The 17,668-nt window shown below is 48.2% G+C and overlaps 1 protein-coding gene across 5 annotated transcripts; it reads left to right on the plus strand.

Moving 5' to 3' along the window:
- The first annotated feature begins 551 nt into the window (after nt 1-551).
- Nucleotides 552-17,158, plus strand: LOC108923714 (MAP7 domain-containing protein 2-like). 5 transcript variants are annotated; one of them, XM_018734660.2, is made up of 18 exons: nt 552-1,005; nt 6,221-6,325; nt 6,728-6,832; nt 6,999-7,076; nt 7,471-7,634; nt 8,549-8,651; nt 9,462-9,557; nt 10,223-10,333; nt 11,667-11,809; nt 12,706-12,815; nt 13,059-13,714; nt 13,869-13,989; nt 14,072-14,207; nt 14,391-14,495; nt 15,422-15,472; nt 15,589-15,637; nt 16,244-16,574; nt 16,664-17,158. In XM_018734660.2, the coding sequence occupies exons 1-18, from the start codon at nt 939-941 to the stop codon at nt 16,917-16,919; spliced, it is 2,787 nt and encodes a 928-aa protein (XP_018590176.2). In that variant the 5' UTR covers nt 552-938; the 3' UTR covers nt 16,920-17,158. The 5 variants fall into 5 exon arrangements, with proteins under 5 accessions (XP_018590176.2, XP_018590177.2, XP_018590179.2 ...); XM_018734661.2 differs by having other exon boundaries at nt 6,728-6,823; XM_018734663.2 differs by lacking the exon at nt 10,223-10,333.
- The last annotated feature ends 510 nt before the right edge of the window (nt 17,159-17,668 follow it).

Below are 17,668 nucleotides of genomic sequence, written 5' to 3' on the forward strand. Positions count from 1 at the left end.
AACTCACATTCTCATTCAGTGTAAAAATATGTTTCTTATAAGATGATTTATCGGCGGAGCTGTAATGGTCCGCATACAACACCCGTGTCTGGAATTACCTGCGTGGTGAATTTAGCGACTCTCCTTGCAAAGTCCCAATTCATGATCATTCCACTCAAGTTCTGCAGCAAACTTCTAGGAAAGGTAGTTCCATATTATACATCCATTATCAATAACCGCTTGGCCTAAGGTAGAGTCATGGTTGTACAGATCCTATTCCAGGAGCATACAGTGTAAAGACAGGTATGCTATGGACGGATCGCCAGTCCATCGCATGGCAATCAAATCTGCACACCACAGGAATTTTACACTCACTAACTCCCATGAAACACAAATCTTTGAACTGTGGAAGGAAACTGGAGCACTTGAAGGAACCCCTAGCCAAGAGGACAACGTATTACTATATTATTACTGGTATTATTATGCGAGGAGTCAATGTATCACTGACACGATGTGGGAAACAATGTCTCCACAGTGATGTAATGCGGGAGGTGCGCGCGCCGCCGCAGCGCAGCCCCAGCCTCGAGCCGCATCGGAGCGCGTGCCCCTCCTGGCCAATGAGAGCGAGCCTCCGCCTGGTCTGTCAGATTCGGGGCGCTGTTTATTGTGTGCTAAATATTCCGCTGAATATTATCGAGTCCTTTGTGAACATCGCTGCTCGTGGGCTCCAATTCTGCACGGCAGCCCACGGCGCCACGCCTCCGCTCCGAGCGCGTCCATCCCGCCGCCACCGCGCTGCTGGTGCTGATGATGCTGCTGATGATGCTGATGATGCAGCGAGCGACGCTCCAGCTCTGAGCTCGTTTTTCACCGGCTCGGGAGCTGACATTGCGCCTGTGCCGCGTTTGTTAACTTGGAGCACCACTGATGAACGCTGATGACCGCTCCGATGACCGCTGATGACCACACCGATCATCAGTAACATGGCGGAATGCGCAGTGGAAGTGGCCGCCAAGCCCCGGGCAGGTAGGGGAGGACCACGGCACGGCGCGATGAGGAACGTCAAGGACCATGATTGAAGCCTGAAGGGCTTTCGGTGACAGACATTTACCGTGATTTACATTTTGTTAAGATTTATTGCGAACGAACGGGCATGGTCATGGAGAGACGATCATGACGCTCATCAGCTCCAGGTGTTTTCTTTATTAACGATTAATAATAGCCCTTCACAGGAAACTGACCCAGAGGCTGTTGATGTTCAGATCGTAATTACGGCAGATGTAAGTAAACTAATCATAATCACAACTCGCCAGGTTCCAGATCTCTTGTAGGGGGCGGTAGTGTCACCTCTACAGATGAAAACGTCTCGTGATCATTTTTCAGTTTTTTCACATTGATGCCTTTGTTTACGTGATGTCCTGATGGCAGGTTTCCGAGGAGGCCTGCTCACCCCGCATCACGAAGGAAATATATAAATGGGTGCGTGTGTGCGCACCTACGTGGGAAAGGACCCTTCTGACTGATGCGACCGGTGGCTCTATTTTAGTTTGGCTTCTGCAGTCAGTTACTCTTCCTTTTCAAAATGCCTTCTTTCATATCTGTCACTGAAACATGAATCATAACCCTTCCCTTTCGCTTTGCAATGGCGCCAGTGTCCTTGCTTATCTCAGGATATGGGTTGTCTGAAGGGATGGAAGGTGATAGAGGTGGGGTTGGGTTCCGGGCTGGGTGAAGGACAAGAACACCTCCAGGTGCTGGTCTGGAGGACATGGGTGGGGGGAGTTCTTGGAATAAAGAGGTACAAAGACTGGGCTAAGCTGGAGTTGTGGGGCTTGTCCACGTCCACTTTTGGATATATTTTCCAGCGTCAAAATCAGATGTCAACATAATATTTACAGTTGAAGTGGACTGCTGTTTTTCCCTTTCTGGTTTGTCAGCTCTTTTTAAATCTGATCTAATGATGTACCATGGGCCGTTCCTCTCGTTGTTTTATAACCCTTTTTTCCCCTTGACCTGGTTCTCAACACAGTTCTGGATCACTTAATTAAGCTGTGTGAATGTGGATGTGGTCCCTGTTGACAGGAATGAGAAACTGTTGAAGAACTTACACCTGAATCAGTTTGGAAAAGTAGAATCTCTGAATTCTAATGCCTTTATGATAGCCACCAATTTGATTAACCATGACCGTGAAGAACTGATGTAGAGAAGTTCTACACAAACTGTGACCCTGCTGGACCAGTGTATAGTACACACACACACACACACACTGTCTGAAACCCCTTGTCCCAAGTGGGAGCCTAACCCGGCAACACAGGGCGCAAGGCTGGAGGGGTAGGGGACACACCCAGGATGGGACACCAGTCCGTCGCAAAGCACCCCAAGCATGACTCGAACCCCAGACCCACCAGAGAGCAGGACTCAGCTAAGCCTGCTGCACCACCATGCCCCCACACCAGGGTGGAGTACCATTACCCTGTTGTAGAGTAGTTCTACACAAACTGTGACCCTACAGAACCAGGGTAGAGTAGTTCTGCACAAACGGGGACTGTAGACAACCAGGACAGAGCAGTCCTATAGGCACTGTGACCCTAAAGGACCACGGCAGAGTAGTTGTACATAAACTCTGACCCCACAGTACCATGGTAGAGGAGTGCTACTCAAACAGTGACCCTACTGGACCAGGGTACAGTAGTGTTTCAGATCCTGTGACAAGATCAGAATTTATACGCCAGCGCAGCATCTATCTGCCTAATGCATATCGATCTGCAGGCTGCTGCTGATGAAGGCACTGAGCGGCTGTTCCACCTTCCTGCACCCCCCCCGCTCATTCTAGTCCAAACTCCAGCACCTTCTGCTTTTCATCAGCTCATGCTCCATCACCACCCATGTGGAACTGACATGGCACAGAAGGGGCTGATGCAGTTGGTGTGTGTGTGGAGTAGACTAGGTGTGTTTTGTGTGTGTGTGTGTGTGTGTATAAGGTTGATTGTCTGTCTGTGAGGGGGTGCGGTGGCGCAGTGGGTTGGACCACAGTTCTGCTCTTCGGTGGGTCTGGGGTTCGAGTCCCGCTTGGGGTGCCTTGCGACGGACTGGCGTCCCGTCCTGGGTGTGTCCCCTCCCCCTCTGGCCTTACGCCCTGTGTTACCGGGTAGGCTCCGGTTCCCCGTGACCCCGTATGGGACAAGCGGTTCTGAAAATGTGTGTGTGTGTCTGTCTGTGTGTGTGTGAGCCCTCTTCCAGAGGCCGAATGCTACCACTGCATTCAGAGTTGTTGCCATTTTTAGAGTAAGTCGCCCCAAGGTGGACGGCAGAGATGAGATGCATAATGGCTTCAGTGGGGCAGGGAATGAGGATGGGGAAGAACTCTTTGCAAGGCAAGCGGAGGAATGGGGCTCTTTTTCGCCCAGACGAATGTTAATGTGTATTCCGGGTGGTTATGCAGAGGAGCAAACGACAGCTGCAGGTTAAAGTCGAGCTCACAGAGAATCAAAGTGTGTGTTCCAGACTGACCCAGACGGCCATTTACTGCGTCCACCGGGCAGCTCTTCAAACGGAGCCTCGAGCAGTTCCTCTTCACGGCTCTATGTGCGTCTGCGTCTGTGTGAGCAAGATATACCAAGGCTTAAAGTAAAGGAAGGCAAGAAATAAATTTTACTGCTGTCTTCATTGCATTTAATCACTTTTGGCAGAGTCTGAAAGGCAAGGTCCATCACCAAAATCATATGGCGAAAACAGGGAAGAAATGATGGCTTTCTAGACTAATCCTTCATATATTTATTTTCTGCTGTAAGCCTTCCGCTGTAAGCTGATCACTTCAGCTTGTACTTTAAAAATATAATTGCTTTGCACCATAGCTGCTACGTAAGAAGGGGTGAACAGCGGCACTGTGAGTGGACCTGCATTTTACTTCACCGAACCCCCCTGAGCTGCAGTTCACCCTGAAAGTGGCCTGAGAACATTGGTCTTTCACAGCAAAGTGAAAACTCCTTAATTACAGCATAATGTGGGTATCTGCATTGTAGCTCATTGCACCATAGCAAAACTGGGGTAAAGTGCTGTGGCTTCTTGACTCCAGGGGCACATTGATCCCCTATCTATCTATCTATCTATCTATCTATCTATCTATCTATCTATCTATCTATCTATCTATCTATCTATACTATTTGTGATTGGAGGGCAGATCATAGATATTATATGTGGAGATAAGGAAAGAGGAATCATGTTGAAAGATCCATGTATGTTAACATGTGGCACATGTATGACCTGTTCTTGCATTCTGTGCCCTTTATACAGCAGTGTGGTCACGTCTGACTGGCTGATGGGTGTCGCCCCATTGCTAAGTGTTCTTTACTTCATCTCTCAGGTTGCTGCCTCCCAACTGTCAGGGTGTGATGACAAATGAGTTTTTTTGTTAAGCATTAACGGTGCAATGGGTTCTTGATGGTCGGCGTTTCTTAGCCTTGTGTTTGTGCTTCCAATCTCGGCAAAGTTACTCGTGCATGCGTGGAAGAAGCTCTTTGGAAAATGACACTCTAGGATTGTCACAAACGGAGCATTTTATTGGCACACGAGTGATACTTCATGGGCATGTTTGCAGAGTGTTCGCGTTGCGTGAAGACATATACACACACACACACATATTTACACTGTCATTGCAAAGTGGGGGAAAGATTTTTGCCAGCCTGGCTTTCATAGGTGTGTTACTGGAGTGTGTACTCTTTATTTTTGGTGTAACCACTGTTATGGGTTGGACCGGGTCCTGCTCTCCGGTGGGGCTGGGGTTCGAGTCCCACTTGGGGTGCCTTGCAATGGACTGGCGTCCCGTCCTGGGTGTGTCCCCTCCCCCTCCAGCCTTACGCCCTGTGTTGCCAGGTTAGGCTCCGGCTCACCCGCGACTTTGTATAGGGCAAGCGTTTCAGACAATGTGTGCGTGTGTAACCACTGTTATGTGCATTACTTGAAAATTTTAATATATAACTTTTTGTGTATTCAGAAAAAATGAAGGTATAACTCTGTCACTGCGAAACGCAGTGCGCCATTGCATGTATGAAGAACTTGATCACCCCTCCGCTGGTTCTGTGCTCTGTGGCTCAATAACTAAGGCTCTGTGAGAATAGAACTGCTCACCTCTCTTCAGAATAAAATCCAATTTAAGATCATTATTGTGTAAAACTGTAAAATGTAACATTGAAAACTAAGGTATTTAAAGGTGAAGGTACACTTAAGGTATGTCCTCTCCGTTTTTTTCCTGCTTGTGTCACATTCAGCACTTTGGATTTCTGAAAGGGTGCACTGCCTACACTGCACCAACACATCTTGTCTGCTGAAAGCATGTCAGTATCAGCGTAGGGTCTGCTAAATGAATAAATGTAACTGTAAGTGACTGGAATACAGGTATCTGCTAAACAGTGAACTTAAACCTCCTCCCACTTTCTCTGCCATCTGATAATCTGATTTCATTTCAAGAACTTTACTGATGTGGAAACAAGTGTAAAACTTACATTTATATTTATTTATTTAGCAGGCGCTTTTCTCCAAAGCGACGTACATCTCAGCAAAAATACAGTGTGTGCATTACATTAGGAGAATGAGACATAGCTGCAGACGTGATTCTTAAGTAAACCTAGTTTGTTTCTTTCCACATTTTGCACCGATGTTCATCGCTCGAGTAGGTGCATAAAACTCGGAATAGACTAATCCTGATCACCTTCGTACATTTTTTTTTTTTTTTTTTAAATAAGGTACACATTTACATACAATACAGGAGTAGCGGCTGTGTAAAGGGTTATCTGGGCATGGTCATAAATTTACGGTGCATGAACGTTTACAACATACATGAGCTTGAGAGATCATGGGTGAAGTGAGTCTGGAAAAGGTGAGTTTTCAGATCCTTCAGACAGTTTCACCAGTTCTGGTGGAGGTCACTCCACCACAATGGAGCCAGAACCGAGAACCTCCGCGCTTTACCTTTCGAGCGCAGGACCACCAAGCGAGCAGAAGTAGACGAGTGAAGCGGTCTGGTTGGGGTGTAGCGGTTGATCAAGTCTTATGAATAGTTGGGAGCAGTTCTATTGATGCATTTGTAGGCAATAACCAGTTGCGTAGTCCAGATGGGATGTCACCATAGCCTGGAGAAGTAGTTGCGCAGAGTTAGTCGTGAGGTAATTTAAATACTATAAAAATGAAAAATGAATACTATAATGCCAAAAAGGTGCCTCACAGTTCTCTCTCCACCTGTCAGTTGAAGTCATGACTCCTCCCACCATCTCCGAAAAGAGACCACAGGTGAATGGCCACGCATCCCCAGTTCGTCTGCAGGCCAGTCCCTCAAGCCCTGGAGGCAAAGGTAAGCAACAGCCGAAAGTTTTAAATCCAGCTTCTCATCCAAGAATACAATTCTTTACATTTTAATTCTACAGTTTAAGCAGAAGACCTTTATCTTTCAAGGCAATATTCGTTTATACAAAGGTTCCATGTTCTTGACACAAGTACACATCGCGCTCTCTTCAGGAAGGCGTATCATTGAGAAGGTTTTGTGTCCGACCAGGCGTTCGGAGCCAAACGGGGCCTTTGGTCTATTTTAATCATCCCTGCATGACCTTCTTTTGGTGGCTCTCCCAGTTTCCATTCTCTGTGACTCTTCCTAGACAACCTTCTCTGGATGTCTCCCAATCCACACAGGCCACCATGATGTGTCACCAAGAGGGTTATTGTAACCCTTTCTTCACCTCTTACTTTCTTTCAACAGACAAGGCCACCCCAGCTGTGGCTGCAGACAAGAGGCTCCACAGCAATGGCCATGCCTCCCCAGTTCGCTTGCCAGCCAATCCCAGCAGCCCTGCAGGTAAACAATGTAAGTCCCACCCACAGTGTAAACATACTCCACATACTGCACTGTTGTCCTCACACAGTCCAGAGACTGTCCCCCCCATGTCAAAGGGTCAAGGAGGCCAGCATGGAGCACAGACCCACGAGATGCTCACATGGCTCTAATAGGAGTCTCACGTCCTTTCTCTCAGATGTGGAGGGATACTTGAGGACAGATGACCGCATGCGCCTTGCGAAAGAGAGACGCGAAGAGAGAGAGAGGAGCCTGGGTAAGGAGGATATGGGACATGTGACATCTCTTGCTTTTCATCATGGAATTTACTTTATTGACTTTGACTGATTCTATCTATCTATCTATCTATCTATCTATCTATCTATCTATCTATCTATCTATCTATCTATCTATCTATCGTTTGCTTCCTTCATACAGAAGTTAAATTACTCTTTGAACATAATTACCATGTCTCCAGGGTGCAGGAGAAGGCAGAAGTAAATATGACTGAAATAACTCAATAGATAAAGTGATGAACCAACATGTAGTAACTCTGGATTTCGGATGACTGATCTAAGCGTAGAAGCTCTGTACATATGTATTCGTGACGCCGAATATATGATACGCTGTATTTTCACGGTGCCTGCCTCACCCGTAATGACAAAACGCAGCTGCACGGGAGCAGGCGATCCGTGAGAAGGAGAGGCGCGCCCAGCTGCAGTACGAACGCACGGTGGAGGAGCGCTGGCGGCGCCTTGAGGAGCAGCGGCAGAAGGAGGAGCTCCGCAGGGCCGCGGTGGAGGAGAAGAGGAGGCAGCGGCTTGAGGAAGAGAAGGTTGGAGTCACGTAAACGGCAAATCTCCCGCACCTCTTCTGTCTTTTCCCCATCGTCGTCTTATTCAACACTCTCGCTGAACATGCGCAATTAATACAGCTCTTATTTAAACACCAAGAGGATTTAAAGTGCTGTGGAAAAGTATTTTCTCATTTTTTTTGTTTTTTTTCCAGCATTTGATACTAAATTTGATCAGATTTTTCTGTTAGTTGTGGTAGTAAATGAATAGAGCCCAAGAGAGAAAAATTGACAGTAGTATCCTTTTTAATGATTTTTCCATTTATTTATCTAGCTGACACTTTTCCCCAGAGTGACTAACAATATTAAGGTCACAATTACTACGTGCTTATAACCATTTACCTATTTATATAATTGGGTAATTTTACTGGAGCGCTTTAGGGTTAGTACCTTGTTCAAGGGTACTACAGCCAGAGCTGGGGATTGAACCTGCAACCTTTGGATCAAAAGGTAGTGGCGCTAACCACTACGCTACTAGCTCTCCTCTTACTCTTTGTTGTGTAACATAATGAAGTGTGGAGCCGTAGATGTGAAAAAACTATCTTTAATCGACTGAATTTCGGGGGCAGATAGAGTCAGCTGCTGGAATACCTTCAGCCACGATCTGGGCCAGCCCTGTCCAATATAATTTTCAACGGCTTATACCTTGCCAGCAAAAGTCATGTAAGCAAAAGATATTCATCGACTCGTGTAATGTGATGTTCCAAGGAAATTACTGAAGGCCTACAAAGAAAAGTGGCTGAAGCCTCTGAGTGTGGATGGGGTTGTACAATCATTTCCAAGGCTCCAATGATTGACATGGTAGAGCCTGGAAGGGACGAGTCAGTAATGGCTTATCTCTTCCTTCTAGTGGAATGGCTAACACCACCACTGTGATCCAACTTTTCTGGCAACAGGAGCGACTGGAGGCACTCATGAGGAGGTCCCTGGAACGCAGCCTACAGCTGGAGCAGAGACAGAAGCGCTGGGCGTGGGCTGGGCCTGGCGGGACCCGCGATGGTGAGTCCGGCTAAAGGGGAGGGGTGTAGGGTATGTGCTGTTTCAAAAATCCTCTGTCCTTGTGTAGTTCCTGGCGGTCAGCAGCCTGGTGGTCAGAATCAGCTTTGGTTCATTGCTTATCTATAGCCACACGTCTCAGAAAGCAGGAAGCTGGTGAAAAAAAAGAAGTTTAAAATGAGTGTTTCTGAAATCCATCATAATGCAACAGGCCAGAGCTGGTGGTTCGATGCCTGATGGTCGAGACCTAAAATGTACCGTCAACAAAGGACCACAACTCTGCAACTGAAACACTTAATTCTTCCTTTCGTCACATGGTACTAACAGTAAGGTGACGTCTGATGTGTCCGCATACCGCACTCTTGTCCTCACACAGTCCAGAGACTCTCCCCCCCCCCATGTCGAAGGGTCACGGTGTCTCTATGGCTTGAATGAAGAGACACTGGAATGTACGATTGCTGCGTATAAGAGAAGCAGTGTGTGTGCATGTGTTTGTGTGCGAGCACATGGGACGTTAAAGGTAAGTTCTTCTTGGCAGAGTGAGTGCCTTCAAAGGTTTAGATGCCGCAAGCAAGACCAGATTCCGTGGAGGTGTCCGGGCAGCCGTGCAGACCGGCTCGCTGCAGCTCATCTCAGATCTGCACTCGCTGGCTGCTGGACGATGGCCTTGTTTGAACGGACAGCGCTCCGCGTGGCAGCCTCGCGCATTGGCACCCTAACCCTGCCGTTCATTCCTCGGCTGCAGCGGGGGCCCCTCGTCCCGCTTGTAACGCTCTCCTCTCTCTGCTCTGCTCTGCCCCGCCTGCGGCCCAGGTGACTGTGAGAATGTCCCGCCCCCTCTGTCCGCCGCCTCCGCCTTCCCCTACGACCTCGCCGCCCCCCCGCCCGCCACCGCCGAATTCAGCAACGGTACTGCCTGGACGCCTGCCCCTCTATGTGTGTCTGTGCTCCGGTGACGAGCGGAGGATGGACAGGGAGTGGACGCTGCATCTCCTCCTCTGTCCCCAGACACCTCTGTGCCTCATCTGCATGCGCTTTGACTGACGGTCCAGCTACCAACGCGCTACTGTAACCGTTTACTAATGACACACGATGTGGGTCGGTGTGTATCTCTGTGCGTCTGTTTTTTGGCTCCGCTTCATCTACACTATTCATCAGCAAGTCCTCCATTCCCTCATTGTTTGTCCAGGTCCCATCATCACCATGTTTTTACTCTTTTGTGCTCCTCCCTCTGTTCTTGTCCTTACTTCCCTTTGCTCCCCGTTGGTCTGATCAGACAAAATTAATCGCCGTGATCCACTCTGCTGAAGTGAACCGGACACGCTTATGGATGGTTGTGACCCCGAACGTGTTGCGGTAAAATGGGTCGTAACCTGTGTGTATTATTCTGAGTAGAAACTTAAACTGTAACACAGGGTTGCATCAGATCTCACCCATCCTGGAACTCTAGGAGCAGGGAAGCCCCTCCATGATAGTGCTCACAGAGTGTGTGGATTCAAGTTAATTTTGTCTGGCCCCTGCATTCTGCTCCCCCCTTCCCCGGTATAATCTTCCCATCATGCATCTCTCTGCAGCAGCTGACACTCGGTCAGCATCCACCATGAACCTGCCCCCTTCCTCGGACCCGCTCATCAGCAAGCGCCTCTCATCCTCCTCCATGGCTGTAGGCCACACTGCAGAGAGAGGCAAGTGTGTGTGCGAATGAGCGTGGAAACGTGCGTGAAAGGGGGTGTGTATATTTGTGAATGTATCTGTGTATTTTTGTTCCTTTCGTGTTTCTTTATTGTGGACCTCTGTATGTTCTGTGGACAAATGGACTGTGGTCATATTTGAAAAAGATTTAACTACCCTTTTCCACTGCGTTTGTGTGTGTATGTGTGTAAGCAGTGCTCATTTCCTTATTTCTATATAGTTTGCATGGGCTGCCGAGTGCCCTTTTATTCCTTTCAGGAGCATCTCCTCAGAGCTACGCTCACCTCCATGGGATGTTCAGTCCACAGTCACACACAGAGCTGCAGATTCACTGTGCGACAATCAGACAAAAATCCATCTTTACACACACACAACCCTGCAGGCTGTCCAGGCTCTTTGGTGTTGCTGAAGATTCCTGTCCCTGTATATCCCTGACAGCACCCATTGTGTCATTGCAGTTTTTTTCAGTCTTTTTTCATCATTAACTGTCCTACATGTCAGAGATTAAAACTGCAAAATGCAGGAATTCAGAGGGATTCTAGGTCCAAAAAAGAAGGAATCAATGGGTATTCCAATTCATTGACCAGACTAAGGATCCAGAAGTATTTATTGAGCATCTATTGAGTACAGAGACTCTCATTTTGTCTTAGACACCATCGCTGACACCATCGCTGACCTCTGCTGATATTTGGTGAAATGAAAAATGAATACCTCTTCATTTCTTTAAATCACCCTGTTTATTTTGGTTTTTCATGGTCTTTATTTATGTTGCCTGTGTTTGTTCATCCCCCACCCTGGACATTAGCCCAGCGCCGCCACCTAACCCCTCTGGAGAACCTGCTGGTCCATCGTTTGCTCACCCCCACTCATTCCTCTATGGCCCGGTGTCATAGTGCAGCTGACCTTCACCTGTCCTGTCCCCGCCACACAGGTAACCAGGGCAGAGTCACAGAGAGTACATTATGTGAGGGTAACTCAGGTGCACAAACAGAACCGCACTTTTACATGTGTCATGGCTACAAAGAGCTCAGTCCTCAATGGAAGTGCAGTCTTGGACAAATCTGAAAGAAAGGATGTGTTTGTTTGTATTTGTGCTCGTGTGTGTTTGCACTAACGTCTGTACTGGTAAGGATGCCGATATCCGTGGAGGGAGCCGTCCTCAGAAGCAGCCTGGTGGTGCAGAATGGTGTGGGCAACTCACAGATTGGTGGAAAAGAAGTATCAAACCAACTCCTCTTGCTGTATCTCCCTCTTGCTCTCAACCTTTGTACTTCTACTGCATCTTATGGCCTTTGACATGGAAGTGTTTCCTTCTTACCTGCACAGTGCCGTCCAGCCCCCACAGGTCCCCCTACAGGGGATCTCCAAGCCGGCTGGCTCGTGGTGTTGGACGGAAGGCCAGTTCAGGATCTCCTGGCTCATCAGAGGAACGTGGCAGAGGACCAACTGTGACCCCTGAAACCCCCAAGGTTAGTGTGAACCCTTACACAGGACTGCAGAGTATTATCCAGTGCTACACAGCTACTCATTGCTGTACCCAGTGATATACATCCATCTGTCCATCCATTTTCTAAACCACTTGGCCTGATGAGGGTCGTGGTGGCTGCTATCTATACTAGACAGAATATAATTCCTTTATTTGGTGGTAGTCTCCAAACTCTCCTGGAGATCCCTAAGCATTCTCAGACCAGCCTGGAGATATAATCTCTCCAGCATGTTCTGGGTCTTCCCTGGGGCCTCCTTCCAGTGGGCGTGCCTGATAGATTGCAATATCTAGTCTGTAAATTTTTACTTTTCACTTTCCATTTTAACTGGAAAAGTTCCGCATTCCAAGAGACGGTCTCCATTGAGTCGGTCTAAATTGTCTAGATCTCTTCCACCTCAGCCTTTCACCCAACAGCCATTACAAAAAAACCACCACGCTTCATTTGGTAGGTGGTGAGCCCACAACTCAGCTTCATAGTGTCTTTTAGGGCTCAGCCCAGCCAGGCTGCATGTATTACACAGTCCCCTTGTGCTTATTAGGGAACGCTACTGCCAGGTGGCTCCAAGATTGAGTCCCAGTTTCCTCATCCTAGGGCAAGGTACTAGTATTACCGTTTTGTACTCTCACAGTTATTTGAATCACTTTTCATGTGGCCCCTCACCTTCTACTCATTGACCATTTGCCCCCACGTAGAGCATAAGGCTCTAGACAGCATGGCTCTCGGGAATCCCAGGAGTGTTCTGTCTTGGCAAGGTTGTGATCCATGGTGGAGGCATAGATAAGAGTGCTGCACAATACTACACCCAGTGATACACATCAGTGTTAAATGTCATTTGTGTTGTCGTAACACTAATGACGACACCTGTATTGCGTTCACAGAAACTCCGCAGAGACAGGCAAACGGCCTCTCCACTCGCCAGCTCGCCCCTGCGTCGTCCAGAATCACCGGCTATGGCGAACAAGCGCTCAGCATCTCCCACGACAATCAGGTGAATCTTGCCATCCTGCATGTGGGTAGTGGAGTGCGTGCACACCTGGGCCAGGAGCACAGCCTTCTCCCTCCTGTGATCCTCACGGCTTCCTCACCAATGTCAGGTCCACTCTTCCAATCCGCTTGTGCACCTGTCCTCACTTCCATGTGTTTCCTCTGAGGGTAAACATGTGCTAGCATGCTCAAAGCCTGATGCTAGGATTTGCCCAGATGTGCTCACTGCATGTTTCTTTGGCTCCAGGCCAATAGCAAAGAGCCGCACCCAGTCCCCGTGCACTGTGAGGCAGCACAGCTCACCCCAGAAACACAGCTCCTCCAGTCCTGTTGCCAATGGCAACAAGAAGCACGACTCTACTGAGTTGGTGGTGGAGGAAAGAGGCCACAACTTGCAGGACAGGAAGGCCGCCTTGGCTGGGTCACCTGACAAGACACCACCAAAGGCCAGCACTCCAGAAAAGAAGACATTTGGAACGGGCGCTCCAGAGAAGAAGCCGTCTAAGGCGGAGACTCCAGAGAAGACGACCTCTAAAATGGAGACTCCAGAAACTGAAAAGGCCTCCTTAAAGCCCGAGACTTCAGAAAAGAAGCCTTTGAAGACTGATACTCTGGAAAAGAAGACTTGTAAATTGGACTCGCAGGAAAACAGCCTCTTGAAGACCAAGATCCAGGAAAAGAGTCCTTCTAAAACTGTCACACAAGAAAGGAACCCTTTCAAGGCCGAAACTCTAGAAGAGAAGGCTTCTAAGACCGAACCTTCGGAAAAGAACCTGCGAAAGACTTCGGAGAATGACACTTCAAAAAGTGACTCCCAAGAAAGGAAGACCTGTACAAGTGAGACTCTGGAAAATTCAATTCCAAAGGGTACACCTACTGAGCTGAGTGGGGGTGGGAGTCCAGGTGAGCACTCCATTCACCTCCTCCTGTTTATGCATGTGACCAAATGGCTCAGTGTCTGTCACGTGTTCAGGATCACTGCGGTGCCAGTCCTCTCGCTGACCCCCCCTGATGTGTCCCATCGGACTGAGCCTCCGCATGACCTTCTCTTTCTCAGAGCCGTCCCCAGTAACGCACACGGCCAAGTCTGTTGCCGGGACGACAGATGCAGAGGAGGCATCGAGACTGTTGACGGAACGGCGTCGCCAGGCCCGTCAGCAGAAGGAGCAGGAGGAGAGGTGTTTATGCATTCCTCTGTGTGTGTGTGTGTGTGTGTGTGTGTTCACTTAACAACATGCAATGCATGCGGCTGTCCTGCAGGCTGAAAGTGGAACAGCAGCGGAAGAGGCAGGAGGAGGAAGCGCAGCGAGTGGAGGTGAACAGGAAGAAGGAGGATGAGGAACGACAGAGGAGAGAACGCCAGGAGCGGGCACTACAGGCTCAGATGGAACGAGAGGTCACTGCGACGCTCTTCATAGATGTCTAATTGAAGTGGTATCTGTATTAAACAACGGTTACACTCTTTGGTGCGAGCACAGCAGCCACAAAACGCTTGTATATGTTACACTGTTCTGTTGTAAAAAAAAACACCTGGATGTGTAACATTGGTCTCTGTGTGTGTGTGTTGTATTTCTGACAGAGGGAGGAGGCAGAGCAACAGGCTCGGATGCAGGCTGAGCGTCAGCGACAGGAGAGAGAGATGCTGAAACTGCAGGAGGAGCAGGAGAGGCTGCAGAGGAAGAAAGTACTTTACACTCTTAATCCACCGTTATAACAGCACTCAACCTTTACATTATTGCCAGATTTCCACCACAGCCAACTTTTAAACCGCACTCAGCAGTCAACACTCACCTACGAGATCGACCATTAAAGATTCAACAGCAAACTACGCTCTTTCGACTCCTCGAGTCACAAACGCGGTTGGGACCACAATTCTGTGTTTAACTGTTTCAGAACTCGAGAAAGACTTTTACCATACAAGAAACATCCCTCCATTTATTAGGATAGTTCTCTAAAAATCTTGGCTATAGCTTGCATACATAAGAAATAATAAGGCTTTTAAAAGTGTTATATTTTAGGTGTATAGAGAAAGAAAATTTTGATTTATTATTATTTTATTTAAAAATAAAAAATAATTTTCTTAAAAATAAAATTGATTTAAAACATCAAAGAAAAATATCATCTCCGCAAAGTCCTGCGCAGTGTTAATTATTTACTGATGCATCCTGTAAACATATGCAATGTTGCTCATCTTGTTTTTGATCACTGACACTCAGTAGACCCACGCTCCAGACATTGTGGAAGCGAGTTGAATTAAAGCGGTCCCACAATCCTATCGTGTTTGGGTGTTCTTTACTGCCATCTCTCAGCAAAGGGGATTAAAGGGGGCAACACTTGATGAGACAAAAATTTTAGAAATCAGATAAGTGGAAAAAAATGCTATTAAAAATAGACTGGAAAATATTTATACCTTCAAAAACTTGTCACCAAACTTTGTAACATGAGGAGACGGTGTATCTGTATAATGCAATGCTTCACCAGACAAGATGTTCATTCTAAAGTAAAATAACATCACCTCTGCAATAATTGTCAAGGTTTATGTATACAGATGAGGTGTGTTGTATCTTTGTGCTGACCTGATGGCCAACATGGAAATTACTCTTTCCCCAGAGGATCGAGGAGATCATGAAAAGAACCAGGAAAGCTGATGCCGACACCAAGGTACGCAATTCACAGTCGAAGCAGGCTCTCCATTTTGCTGCTGTGTGTTAAGATGCGTGTTGTGTATCTGTGCCGTGCATCGTTTGTTCATTTCATCTCCTCCTGTATTGAAACAGAAGGAAGAATTCGTCCAGCCTGTCTCGCCTCCGGCACCAGCGGCCCAAGGTTCACACATATCCACCGCAAGGATTAATTGAACCCATTTTCTCTACCTAAGGCTGGAGATCTGGGGCTTGCACACAGAGACCATATCGTATACGGCTCGAGGAACAGAGGAGGCACACGAGTGGGACCCCCCCCCCCATGGTGGCTGTGGGAATCTCTCCGGTAGTGCAGGGTTTCCTGCAGTGCTTTTCCACTGTGCAGCCTCAGCCACATCAAGGACAAGCGGGACAGGGTTGGGTAAATTCAGAGAGCTTCTGGAGCCCTTCCGTTGAGACGATCAGATTCCGAGTGTCAGCGCTTGTTCCCGATACCATCGGGAGGAACCTCCTGTAATCCTATCAACTTTTAAAAAAGCTGGAGGTCATTCTAACGAACACTGCGGCACTAAAAGCAAAATGGGTTTGTGGGTTTGCTAAATAAACCTTAGCAGGTCAGCTCATTTCAGTCTCTGCCAATAACGTTTTAAGATTAATATAAGAGCAGGAGGTACAAAGAACTATGTACTTTTAGGAAAAATAAATAATAATTGTAGCCTATTTAATAGACAGCTTTGTATCTGCATCCATTTCACTGCTGGATTGATTTGTGTTTCTCGGTGCTCTGCAGGGGAGCTTCCTCTCACTAAGAGTGTAGATATGCTGATGACCCAGCAGGTGAATGGACAACCTGATGTCAAGGTCAAGGTGGAAAAGCAGGCGCCTGATCGGGTGAAGGTGGGGATGGATGAGAAGCTGAAGGAAATAAACGGACAGCCGAAGGAGAAGGGTCCAGCAGGGCAACTGGTTTTGGAAAGCATGGTGATGAAGACCACAGAATCCAGTTCCCTACCTCCAACTATGGCCAACACCATGCCCCCACTCATCAACCTGGAGGCACTGGACGTGAAGGGCGGAAGGCCACAGGAGACTCCCAATGGGGCACAGTCTATGGAGGTCAGGTGAGTGTCTGCCAGGTGTGTTTTTTCTGTATTTAGTGTAAGCCAGGTAGGGATTGCTGACTAACTCTGCTATATCTGGTCCCTGATAGCCCCGCCTCCAAGGAGGAGCTTATCTCCATACCAGAGTTCTCGCCTGTGAACGAGGTCCAGCACAACGGCACGAGCAACGCCCGGGCTCTGGAAGACCTGCTGGACCTCACTGGCCAGGTGGCCTATCCTAAGCTCTCACCTGGGGGTGGCCTAGGAGACTGCAACAAAAACCTGATTGAGGGCTTCAGCCCCTGTGGTGACACCCAACTAATCCAGACCCTCCTACCACCAGCCGACAAACTCAACGTTCAGTAGGCTGGTGAAAGGACACCCTCCCCGACCTTTGACCCCCACACGTCATCTAGTACGCCTGTTGTGCCCCATCCCCCTCACATGCCTCAGTCCCATCCAGCTGTTTGTACCTCACATCAGTCCTTCCTTTGTGCAGCTCTGCTCTTTCTTTGCTCCTGCAGTCCCTGACTTGGGGCACCATGTAGAGCACATGAGCGGTGGGACGATTTCTAGGTCCCAGGACAGACCCCCCCCCCCCCCCCCCACCCTTATGCACTCCCTCTCCGCTGGAGATCAGAAACGGCCAAACATAGTTCTCCTAAACAGAGGTTCCAAGTGAAAAATGCAGAAATATGTTCATTGTGCCCCCAGACCCTCAAAAATTCAGCGAGGCATCGGAACTCAGGAACAACCGCCATTGTGTAGAGTTCGGGTTGGGTTTGAACGGCAGGCACACCCTTCGCTCCCATGTCCTTCGGGTTTTGCCTTTTGCTTATACGCTCATTACTGGTCTCTGTATATAATGTGCTTAGAGCCATTCTAGAAGGTGGCGTCTTCAGTACGTGTGTATATTTGTGTGGGTGTTTGCACATATGGTGAAATCTGGCCAAAGCAGGGTGACCATGGTGTTGAATGATGTCTGGCCAGCTAGTCAGCTTGCATCCTCAGCTGTTCTACTCCTAACCGGATCAGTGTTTTTCAGGTTAAAGACCACTCCGCCTCTGGATAACCAACTTCCATGTATGTGCTGTAGCAGTACACCTTCACCTGAA

This window comes from Scleropages formosus, chromosome 3, assembly GCF_900964775.1.
Source record: "Scleropages formosus chromosome 3, fSclFor1.1, whole genome shotgun sequence".
Lineage (NCBI taxonomy): Eukaryota > Metazoa > Chordata > Actinopteri > Osteoglossiformes > Osteoglossidae > Scleropages > Scleropages formosus.

Bases quoted from the DNA above. Each gene is read 5' to 3' on its own strand.
- LOC108923714 (XM_018734660.2), top strand. From the start codon at position 939: ATGACCACACCGATCATCAGTAACATGGCGGAATGCGCAGTGGAAGTG. The intron at 6,326-6,727 runs GTAAGCAACAGC...TTCTTTCAACAG, and splicing joins CTCAAGCCCTGGAGGCAAAG to ACAAGGCCACCCCAGCTGTG. The intron at 15,473-15,588 runs GTACGCAATTCA...GTATTGAAACAG, and splicing joins AAGCTGATGCCGACACCAAG to AAGGAAGAATTCGTCCAGCC.